The following is a 12,142-nucleotide window of genomic DNA, read 5'->3' as shown; positions in this document are numbered from 1 at the left end:
CATTGGAATTCGAAATGGTTACCTTTTTGTGTCATACCCCGCTCTGTGTTAGTTAGAAGGTTTTTTGTTGTGCTCAAACACCTTCATGATTTGTTTATCCAAACGAGCGTTAGCAGGATCTTTAATTTTTACCCAATTTTTGCCTATGCTTGAACGTGTTATTCCCATCATGGTTGCTAATGGACTACCCGCTTTGCGCGCAGCCACAGTTGATCAGCAGGAGTAAATCAATTTAATTTTGTATGGCGAAATGCATCTAAACTTGAATTACTTGAAATACAAAGCTTTTCCCGAAAAAATATTTGGTAGGCTTAATAGTGGTCACCGTTGTGCATAACCACTACCAAATATTTTTTCGAATAATGTGTTCCACTTTGAAGAATTTGCCTTTAGATGGTATTCGCCATACAAATTTTTTGCGATTTACTTTTAGCGATTTTTCGCGCATAGAAGCTAGCGCCACATTGGTCAATGCGGAGAGTAGGAAAACAGCCGATGTAGTTAATTCATTGCTGGTTGCACAATTTTCTAACTTACTCCCACCATATTTTGTTCTTTTCCTAACTGATCTTTCAAACTCTGTACATCGTTTGTGCACATTTTTTCAATGATGTTCCGTTGAAAGTTCATGTATTTTCAAATACACTGTTGGAATCGCAAAAACCGTCATACAAATGCTGAGAAAATAGGTTGACCAACAGGATGTAGCTTTCAAAAAGAACTAGTCATCAATAGTTTTGAAATGCCAGTATTTTCTTACTGCGTCCATACTTTCTGGACCGGTCTTTATTTAGTTTGATGAGCTGTGTTACAAAATACTACGACATTATTTATACAGCATTTCAAATACAAAAATAGGGAAGTGGAACCATCTCGGCCGGGGTCCTATTTTGGGCACTTTTCTGCTATAACTCAACCAATTCTGAACCAATTGACACATTTTTTGGAATGCGATGAGATACGTATAGTATTGTGATTTTACTTCGAAGATGAATTCCAGGCGTTTCAATGCATTCTTGTGAAATCATAGACTTTTAAGTTAATGCTCTTATTACGTTAAACGACTTCTAGACTGATTCTCTGTAAAATAATATATGAAACACGCATTGAAAAGTTGTGAAACTTTTAAACTAGAATTTTTCATAATTGTTATAACGAAAACTTTTTATCTCGACAAACTCTTCCAAAAACGCATTGGAGCACCCCTCCGACTATGCTCCTCCATCCTTGCCACCACCAGCTGGCAGCATCGGCAGCATGAGCAGCATAAAAGAAATCCGGAGTAATTTGCGAATAGGGCGTAACTGACAAAGCAATAACATTGCGAGAACAACAACCGAATTTTGATGATACAATTTCAATTCCTATTTAGAAGTAATTCAGAGTAATTCAACATGAACAATAGGGTGGCCCACACTTATATGAAAAACAAAAATTTCGAAAAATACCAAGTCTTACCTCCTAAATCAGTTGTGTTGGACTCCCAGAAGCTACGTTCAAAATTTGAGCAAAATCGGTTGAGCCTAAGGGGGCGCTCAAAACGCTTGAAGTTTGTATGGGAAAACTTGGCCAAATGTATGCAGAAATTTTAAGTTTTCGAATTTTGTCGCTAGGTGGCGCTGTAAGCGTTCAATAATCAAACCCTTTGGTATTATTGTAGGTGACTATATGCCAGAGAACTTTGTCGAAGACCGCGAAGTGATCCGACGGCTGTGAAAAAAGTTATACCCTAGGCAAAGTGAGGCAAAGTATTGAGATTTCATTATTGATATTATTCCTTTACATGTATTGGAAAAATAAAAATAAAGTTTATCCTCACTTTTCCTAGGGTATAACTTTTTTCACAGACGTTGGATCAACTTGCGGTCTTCGACAAAGTTGTTTGGCATATAGTCACCTACAATAATACCAAAGGGTTTGATTATTGAACGCTTACAGCGCCACCTAGCGGCAAAATTCGAAAACTTAAAATTTCTGCATACATTTGGCCAAGTTTTCCCATACAAACTTCAAGCGTTTTGAGCGCCCCCTTAGGCTCAACCGATTTTGCTCAAATTTTGAACGTAGCTTCTGGGAGTCCAAAACAACTGATTGAGGAGGTAAGACTTAGCATTTTTCGAAATTTTTGTTTTTCATATAAGTGTGGGCCACCTTAATGAACAAGCTTAAATGACACAATTCTGACACATTTTCTCGATTTTCTAATAAAACAGTACAAATTTGTTAATTTTTGCATTAAAAATTGCATTTATTTTATTACGCCAGAATTGATGCCCGATAATGCTAAATACGCCCAATATTATGCACCTTGAATCGATATTAATTTCAGAATCGCCTTTTACTATTCGCCTTGTTTTTGATTTTGACAGGATTTCGCCGTTTGCTTTCGCCGTGTTTATGTTTTGATTTCAGTTTCGCCTTCCACTATCGCCGTGTTTACGTTGTGATTTCAGTTTCGCCTTCTACTTTCGTAAACAAAAACACCAGGAGTGGAAGGCGTAATTCTTGTTTTGTTTCGTGCGACACAGAATGAGATTACGCCTTTTACTCAACCCGTGATTTTCAATAGTTAGAAAAGTGATTTCAAGGAAAGTTAGATATTTTCGCGAATTTCTCCGGAAATGTCAGATTGGATCAAAACAAACCACACCAACCGAGAGAGAGAATCTCACGCACGTGTTGCTCCTACGTTAAATAGGGTCTGGGACCATTTGGGCAGGAGCACCTATTTTGGGCACTTGCTGCTATAACTCAGTCAATTTTGAACCGATTGACTTGATTTTTGCAACACGATCAGAAAGGCGCAGTATTTAGCTATGTTCAAAATTTCAAGTCAATCGGTTTGAAATTGACTGAGTTATAGCAGCAAGTGCCCATAATAGGTGCTCCTGCCCAAATGGTCTCAGACCCTATGTCAAAGCGATGTGTCAGTTTGGTTGCTGTCTCGCTCTGCAATCGAACGACGATTCCAACGGCGATTCGAACGGCGATTCCAAAAACGACGATTCTGATTCGTCGTGTTCAGTTAGCAAATCCACGTACAATATCTAGCCGTGTACAAAATTTCAAGTCAATTGGTTTGGAATTGGCTGAGTTACAGCAAAGAGTGCTCAAAATACCGGCCGCTGACCAAGTGGTTCGCTACCCTAAGTCATTTTTTTAAATTTGTGATCATTTTCAACTACTTTTTGATATTGTCGCGTTTTGAATGTATTTGTGATGAACGGCAAGAGTGGCTCAGTGGAATGAGTTTTCTTGCTATCAAACCCCATATTATGGAATAAAATACTTTTTAATCTGGTGACGCTGTTATGATTAGTGACTGTCGCACTTATATCAAAAGCCAGAGGCAGATAATCGCCATATTCTGATTTTTCTTGAGAGGCATAATAACGTTTATCATGCAAATCTAATGCATGAGATTTGGAAGATGTTTCCACCGTGTTTGGGACATAGTTACGACTATAATAGATATACATAAGTTTTTTTTTTTTTAAATTTGAACACATAGTACAAACGTACTCGTAACTCTTTATTTTTATATAATATCGGATATGTCCTCGAATTACAACTAAGTAATAGGCATTTACAGTTGCATTATAACTTCAGTGACAATGATAGTTTCACGGTTTACCTTTTTACACTGATTGAATTCGCTAATTAGTTGCGATAAATTGACGCATGATTATCATTGACACTGAATTAGTTCATTTAGCAACATAATCAAGATGTTCCACTTAGTAATGTTTAGTTATATGGCTCTAAAATTGACGATACATCCGATTTTTTTTTGGACGAGTCCTTTTTTTGCTATAACTCAGTCAATTTTGAGCCAACTGACTTATTTTTTTGTACACCGGTAGTACTAATTCAAGACCAACAATTGAAAAGGCCACATCAACATTGCGTAAACACACACGTTCCTGTCGACTTAGGGCTTTCTGGGATCCACCCACGCATCTCACCACCATTAACAGAAAGCTTGATGTTTGTGCTATCTGTTAGTGGTGGTGAGGTGTGTTGGTTGGAGTTCAGAAAGCCTCAAGTCGATAGAAACATGTTTGTTTACAAAATGCTGTTGTGGCCTTTTCAATTGTTGGTCTTGAATTGCGCCTAAATGTGTACAAAATTTCATAAGAATCGATTGAAAATTGACTGAGTTATAGCAAAAACCACCCCCGTGCAAAAAAAAAAATCGGGTGTATTACTATATGGAACAACTGCTTAAGTCATTGATAATCAAAATGCTTATATTTACATGATAATTTCGATATCAAACATCCACACACCAAATGTACAAATGTAGTTTTGACCAGACAGTGCAAAAAGGAACATTGATACACTAATGAGAGTTTACTAAACAAACAGAATGAGTATAAGTATTGATGATTCAAGAGAAAAGAATATTTGTAAAAGAAAACCACGTATGAAAAACACCTGAAGGACAGACAATAAACCATCGTATAAAACGCTTGAGAACAGAAAAGTTGGCATTTTTTACATTTTCCGCTTTATTTAACATTTAGAAGTACCTCATCTGTAGCGTGGATGAATTGTGAAATATCCTTTTCACGCCCACGATCAGGAATCTGAGAGATTAAAATAATTGCAAATATTTCTCCAAATAAAATTACAAAAGTGAAAACGTAACAGATTCTTTTTTTCCACTACGATTTTATTTTTTAATTTTGAATTTGTTTTTTGGGTGGCTCTGTTAAGAATGATTCACTCGAAAAAGATAGTCACATATAAACATTTTCATTAGATCAATTGTTGCTGATTCGAGTCTAATAAAAATAGGGGAAATGAAAATCAAATATACATACAGAACAAACATGCGGCATATGCACTAATACGCCACCAACCGAGTGAGGTTCAGGTTGAGGAACCGCTACTGGAACTGGACCTGTGGAAAAATATTGAACGGTTGTGAGAAAATTGTGGTAACGCGTCTATTCCCATGTGCAACTTTCTGTAATCGTACATGTGTTGATTCTGAACAAAATCCATAAATTTGATCACTTACAGAGTATCGCAATACTACGGGAATAGACCAAACACATTTCAATTCAATTTTTAGTAGATGCACAAGATGAAATTAAGACTTAAACGAATGCAAATTTGGTTATGAAAAACAGCAACCAAAGTCATGTTTCATATTGAACGTTTCAGAGTAATCATGCGTAAAAATAAACAAACTTTGCTAAATGCTTGATAAATAGTAATAGTTTCAAGTTGTGCGTAGCTGTGAAAATAGGTAATTGATCTAATATTAAAAAAATTTTAAAATTGTGTATTAGCAGTTGTTAAATTAGACGAATTCTATATCATCTTCAAAGTACATGCAAGTTCTAATAAGGGAAACCTTTTTTTTACTCATGGTCAACTTACCGAATATATATTATTATTATCATAGTAATGAAATTATGTATACATATGTTTTTGTCTCGTCATTAGGAAGAGCGAATTATGAGCAGATGTAGATGTTTTACTGTCCCCATAGAAATACGTGAAACATTTCAAGTACCAAATGGATAACTAAAATAACTAAAACGGCCGCTATAGAATAAACAGATAGTACCACCGTAGTCTTGTGTGTCTGATATAATTCCACCGCTGTCACAGTGCTTATGTCCATATACGGTGGCGCCTTTGTTTACATTCGGCGAACGCTAGAAAAGTTTACATCATTGATCCATTTTTTACCATCGGTACACTGTGATGCATAATTGATCGAACAACACAGATTTTCATACAAAATGGCCAAAGGCTGGGAGGGAGAAACTGACACAAAAATCGTGTGTGTCGCACAGCAAGCCGTGATTTCGTTGTCATGAGCTGTCAAAGCGAGCCCAAAATCAAAACAACGCTTTCTACGGACGAAACTGAGGAAAGAGCGTAACTGGTAGTAATATTTATTTCACATTGAAATCATACAAATTCAATTCCATTTTCTTCCCATAAAAAACATGAAATAATTACAACAACTTACATGTTACGTAATAAAATTCAATCAGTAACGGTGTTTTCGCTGTTTTGAACAAACATTGACAATGAACCACAGTAAAACATTTATTATCTACTCAGTCCTTATTCAAGGTTTGTCCGGAAAGTTACACACCAAACAAAAACGAACGATGTGCATGCCGGCTGTCTTGATGGTTGTTGACACAATGCAGTTTTCTTGAAGTACGGTGAAGTTTTGTTTTACATTTCGTGTGTAGTATCTAGAATACCCAGGCCAAAGGTGTGAGATATAAGATGTACTGCATAAAGCTGTGGAAAGGAGATTGATCACAGCAGGCGATATAGAGATAAGTGACATTTCAACACACGAACACTAGCGCAAGTTTTTCCTCACACAAAAGTGCACGCCGATTGAAAGGCTATTCAGATTGCATATGCAAATATTACCCAATCGAATTGAGTAAAACGGGTAAATAATGATAAAACTAACGTCCGGGGCAAGAGTGCAAATATTTTCCTCGCAGTTTCACAACTACATCTACAAAAAAGGCACGCATACATTTGAACGTGATTACCTCTATAGAGCATTTGAATGTGATGCGAACTGTCAAGCAGACAATGTTAGCATCCCTGCTTGCGTAGCAACAACTCCAGGCGTCACCCAACCGCGTTCACTCTTGCCACTTGTGAACTGACGTCAGCCTGGGTAAGTTGTGTGTGCTGCACGTGAGGGGTGATTCCTTCCCAGTGAAATACCAAACTCCACAAAAGGTACCCCTTTTACTCAGGCAACATACGATTTTCAAAGGGTATACAGCGAGAGAAAGAAAAAAAAAATCCATAGGGCCGTTATATGATTTTCGTAATGATCGTATAAATTCTCATTAAATATCCTTATAATTTCGAAATTCGGAATGTGCCTTATGAACTTTTTCAGTTTCTAAAAATGAGGAATTAAGTATTCACCACGGCGAAATAAATATTGTCCCTACAAGTTATGGATCACACACAGTAACGGATCACTTTCATGTTTAAAGTCGAATATCTTGCTCAAAACATATGTTTCGGCACGAAATTCATTTTTGTAGCATGATTCTATTTGTTTTCTGAGATAAAAAGTGATTTACAAAAGCTTAATCTGAAAATTAAATGTATTGTATTGCAACGGTAGAGTTTTCTTCTCATAACTGTCAGAAAATAGCCGAATTCCATAAGAAGCTACTCCTGCAGTGGTAAGCTCTATAAGTATCGAAATCCATCGATTTTGATATAAAAACCGCTCGTACACCTTGGAAAAGATATGTTTCTATCTATTTAGCGAAGTTTTGCTTGATTCTGGGATTAAAATACAGTCCCGATTCGTTCGTTGGCGGCTCGTTAGATGGGCTGTCTTGATAGTTGAATGTACACTGGTTGGGGCAAAACCCAACTAAACATGACATGAATGGATAAGAATTCAAGCTCCAACCAATAATTTTGAGATGTGTGAACTAGTAGAAACTCCTCCATGACAAGCGTGTAGTGGGTACTTTCAAGTCAAGTAATAAAACTATGTCTTAGACGGAGACCCAGTCCGTCCCAAGGTCCGTCCTCTACCCATTCCCTACCAGTTGTACTGATAACTGCTCTTTACAATCCGTTCGTCCAGTTAAAGCGTGAAAACGAACGTTATGGTCATCCAAGATTTACGCTTTTGGAATGAGTTTACCCGACTCTTGATCAATTCCTCTGCGAAGGCCTTGACATTACTCTAATTAGTTGATAAGTCATACTGTATCTACTTCAAAATCCTAAAATATAGATACTCGTCATCCAACATGTTTAAATTTTCCTTTTGTCTGTCTCGGCTTTGGTATCAAGTAATGAGCAGTGTATGGCGGAACCGTGAGGGTTCCTGATAGTATTTTCAATACAGAGTCAACTGTATCAAAATGTTCATACTTTGCCCTCTTTGCCCAGACAGAACATGTCGTGGGCGTGGCACAACTTAGTAAGAATTTGGTTGTAGTCTTAGCAAATACCGATTATAAATCAGTGCCAGGATCTCACATCATGCACACTATCCAGATCCGGATAGTAGAGAACAGAAAACGCTTTTGAATTTCATCTACGAGGTCTTATTGTTCTGCTGCCGTCAGTGCCAGTGGCCAGCATCGCAGAGTTTTTTTTTGTACACATCCAATTCTTTTCTTACGATTAATTCTTTTGGCATTTTGTTTCTACCTCATCTCATGTTTCGTAGCATCATGTATGTCCAGCAATATCAACCTAAAATGAAAAATTCAAGGAATTAAATACATATGAAATTATTGCTATTGAATTTCCATTTCCGAAAACTAGTTCAGGAATTTTTGACGTTTTTTCATCAACAATGAAAATTTTCAACGGCAAAGAGCTTGCTTGGATCAAACCATAGTTAAATTATATTGTCGGCAAGAATTGTCAGAGAGGGGTGAGTCAGAATTTATGGAAAGCCAGCGTAAAATGCTGGATTTTTTTAATCAATCAAAATGTTAATTGGTCAATTAACATCTAAATTAACGACTCATGCAAAATATTTCGTTTTACCAAATCGAATTTCATATAGTTTAAGTTTTAAGGTGACTTCCTGCATCACTCCTGTTTCAGCACTTCTTTTTCGATTCTTATTTCTAACAATCATCGAGCGCAACAGTAGTGGTGTTGCCTTTTTACATTTTGTTCTATAAACAAACAAACAAAAATAGCACCTCTTTGTCTCGCTTTCACCAATGTAAACATTTCAAGATTATTAATCATTTAAAAGCATTTCAAGCAGTAGACTACTCTGTTTTGCTAAATAACAATGAAACATGTCTCAATATTACGGAAAACACCGAATTTTATGTGTGATAAGCTAAAAATGATCGAATACTCTTAGTATGCTCTTCCGCTGTTGATGTTTGCAAGCAGCAGCAGTGTTGGCGGACAGTGCGGAGGAGATTTCACAAATAAAAATTATTTGCTTTTATTGCTATCATATGTGATTCAAAGTACAATAATAATCATTCGAAGAATAGTTTTCGATTTTACGACGTATAATCGATAAATTTGAGTTGACCATTTCAATTATTTTGATTGATTTTATTGATGAATTGGCCCGCAAGATCGACATCACTGCATTCATTCGATCGATCGATGATTGTGCGCCGGGTGGCACCGTCGCGTCGCGCTGCTGCCGCCGTCGTTGTGCTGTGGTGGGTGGTAAACATTGCCATCGAACTCTTGGTGCGGTTGAGACAAATTTGACTAATTTTCAAGTTTGAGTGAAAATATTTTTTTGTGGTATAGATAGTTCGAAAAAGAATTTTAATTGGAATAGTGTGTTCTATATTTCTTTTCAAAATATCTTGTGTTGAGTGGAGAATTTTAGAGAAAAGGTAAGCATCGATTTTCTTACGTAAATGTATTAGTGCAATACCGTATTACCCCGCTAATACGACACCGACTGTTGTCGTATAACCGGGGTATACTTTTAATTCGACAAACTAGTCACCCTACAACCACCATGCTCATTGAAATTTGGCAACTCTATTTTTGTTTTTGTTTTGATTTCCGGATTTATTATGAAACATAATTTCATCAAATATTGCTGTGGCGCGAATGAAAAGCTCGTTCTTTCTACGATTGTTGCCATCCTCAGTTCATTCCGGTTGGTCTCCAGGCGGTTTGGGTGTTGAATAGCACCAACTCAGAACTTCCGAAATTTGCGGCTGCAAGAGGAGTTGCTGCGGGTGCGAGTATAAGCGCACTATCAAACTGTTTTGCATTTACAGTGTACATCGCTGTGACATTTGAACACTTTTTAATTCGACATGTGTCGTATAAGCGGGGTACGAATTAAAAAGTGTCGTATTAAAACGTGTCGAACCAGAGGGGTAAGACGGTACTGTGTAAAGTTGAATTTGGATGATGATTGTGAAGAAGCCATTTTGTGATGACACAAGAAAAAGCCTTAACCACAGACAAACAGACGTATCACTTGGAACAAATTGCGATAAAAATCATCGTCACGAAAACATAATCACCCAATGCTAACCAGGCTGTGTTACGCAAACCACTCAGTAGGTGGCGGTAGCGAGCAAACGTCAAACAGGAGCAAAAACTATGTGAGCGCCGTGACCGAGCGATTTGCGAAGTACATAATATTTGAACTAACCGTTAAAAAGGGTAACGATGAGAAGTGGGTAGAGTGAGACGTCTGTTTGTCTGTGCCTTAACTAAGCGATTTATGTTAGGTACGATATTCCCCATACAAGTCACCTTCCAAAAGTTGCATGCAAGTTTTCATACTACATAACTTAAAATGCTTAAATCTATCAAATTTAATTAGGTAAAACGAAATATTTTGCATGAGTCGTTAATTTAGGTGTTACCTAATTGACCAATTTACCTTTTGGTTGCTTTAAAAAAAATATTTCCATGCTTAATGGCTGGCAGTCAAAAAAGCCCAAAATCGCATATTTTGCCTTATAAATTGGGATATAGCTCAAAATTGTGACGTGTTGGAGCAAATCTGAGCCCGGATTCGGATTCAGCGGCCCAAAATCCTTCGGAGACACATAAGTTTGCTCTTGAGACAAAAAAAAATGTTGCGCTATGTAATACAAATATTTTCATTTGACGAAGTTTTGGACAGTTTGTTAGATAAAACTGAGATTTAGTTATTTTATCATAAAAAAATGAATTGTTTTAAACGACTGCACTTTTGCCGCTTACCCATTGGCAATGGGTTGTCCCACTTTTAGCTGAAACTGAGTAAGAATACGAAGGATTTTTCGATTTCTGAGTAAGAGCAACTCAGTCACTGAGTAGATTTTTTTCTGTGTGTGTAAAACAAAATTTTATTAACGACACTCAGAAATAAATAAAGTCATAAATGAATATTTTTTATGCAAAATGCAGGTTCGACTGGGTTCATGCATAAAATGACTAAAGTGTGAAAAGTTTCAGCTAAACTAAATGCAGTTTAGTTTAATAATGACTATTTTTAAGTTTCTATAACTTTTTTTCTAGATTTCGGAATTATCATGATTTACTTATTTTTAAATTATCTCAAGCTTTGATGAAAATAAATAGCATATTAAGTATTTGCTTTATTAACATTATATTGCTTTAGTTTTAAATGACTAAAGCAATATAATGTTAATAAAGCAAATACTTAATATGCTATTTATTTTCATCAAAGCTTGAAATAATTTATGTTTAACAGATTACAAATATCCCTGTTGATAGACATTAAATGTTGCAAACATAAGAGCGAAAATTTTATCGGCATCCATAACAGTCCGCTTATTATTTCCACGCAATAAAGCGCTGATCGGAGAAATATGAAATATAAATTCTTCTCGATTATCAGTAAAGTTTAAAAAAACAAAAACTCATTAGCTCGCCCCTCGGAATTACAGATTGGTTGTCATTTTCAGTTTGACATTGAATTATGACATCCAGGTGCTTTTTACTTGGCTGGCAGCTCAACTAACGGAGCCCCAACTAAAAAGCCACCCAACTATTAAGCCCCCAACCAGCGGGTCATGACTGTATTGCATATCAAAACTATAGTCTATTTTACGAAACGACAACAGTGTTGATATTGATATTAACACTCACGGGCTTGGGCGAAACCTCCTGTCAAATTTTCATTCATGAAATGAGCGATCAGCTGATCCGAAACGTCTCGTAAAATGGCTCATTGAAATCTGGTAAAATTTTCGATTTTCCGGGAAAAAATATGTTAAAATTGTTGCTTGCAGGTTGCATTTTCAGTTAGATTTACACGCCAAGTGTAGAAATTAGAATTTCAGAAAAAATCGGTTTTCTCCACCAAGACCAAATTATTTGTTTTTCTTTTACCGAACCTCTGTAAAATTCTGCTGAATTTCGATAATCTGAGCTTTTACAGAAATCAGAACAGCTCAAAAGTTAGCTCAATAGAATAGGAATAAAATAAGTGTTTAGAAGGATCTGGTTTAAAATGTAAGAGCACTCATTTGCCCATTCAGCAGTAATATAATTCTAAAAGTTTTATTTCATGTTTACACACTACGTTCTAAAAATATTTAATATTTACTCCACTCTTTACTGCTACGTAAAGTAAGTAATCGATTAAATGTATGTTATTAACCCTTCAGCGCGCGCGCTGTTGTAAAAAGTACAA

The 12,142-nt window shown here is 36.3% G+C and overlaps 1 protein-coding gene and 1 long non-coding RNA gene across 5 annotated transcripts in view; one reads left to right on the top strand and one right to left on the bottom strand.

The window, feature by feature from the left end:
• Window positions 1-3,817: 3,817 nt before the first annotated feature.
• Window positions 3,818-12,142, bottom strand: part of LOC134291312 (protein unc-79 homolog) — a 37,480-nt gene continuing 29,155 nt past the window's right edge. For 3 of the 4 annotated variants that reach the window (XM_062858903.1, XM_062858899.1, XM_062858900.1), the window contains 2 exons: window positions 4,827-4,906; window positions 3,818-4,589 (listed from right to left, as the gene is read on the bottom strand). In XM_062858903.1, coding sequence (XP_062714887.1) covers window positions 4,512-4,589; window positions 4,827-4,906 — 158 coding nt within the window. In that variant the 3' untranslated portion in view covers window positions 3,818-4,511. Of the gene's footprint in view, window positions 4,907-12,142 lie in introns of all 4 variants that reach the window. The other variant, XM_062858901.1, reaches the window with a different exon arrangement.
• Window positions 4,913-8,459, top strand: LOC134291317 (uncharacterized). The gene is made up of 2 exons (XR_009999028.1): window positions 4,913-6,247; window positions 6,739-8,459. It is a non-coding gene; the product is annotated as an uncharacterized LOC134291317 (long non-coding RNA).

This window comes from Aedes albopictus, chromosome 3 (genome assembly GCF_035046485.1).
Source record: "Aedes albopictus strain Foshan chromosome 3, AalbF5, whole genome shotgun sequence".
Lineage (NCBI taxonomy): Eukaryota > Metazoa > Arthropoda > Insecta > Diptera > Culicidae > Aedes > Aedes albopictus.
The sequence above is the reverse complement of the archived record's forward strand: the minus strand, read 5'-3'. Positions and strand labels throughout refer to the sequence as shown.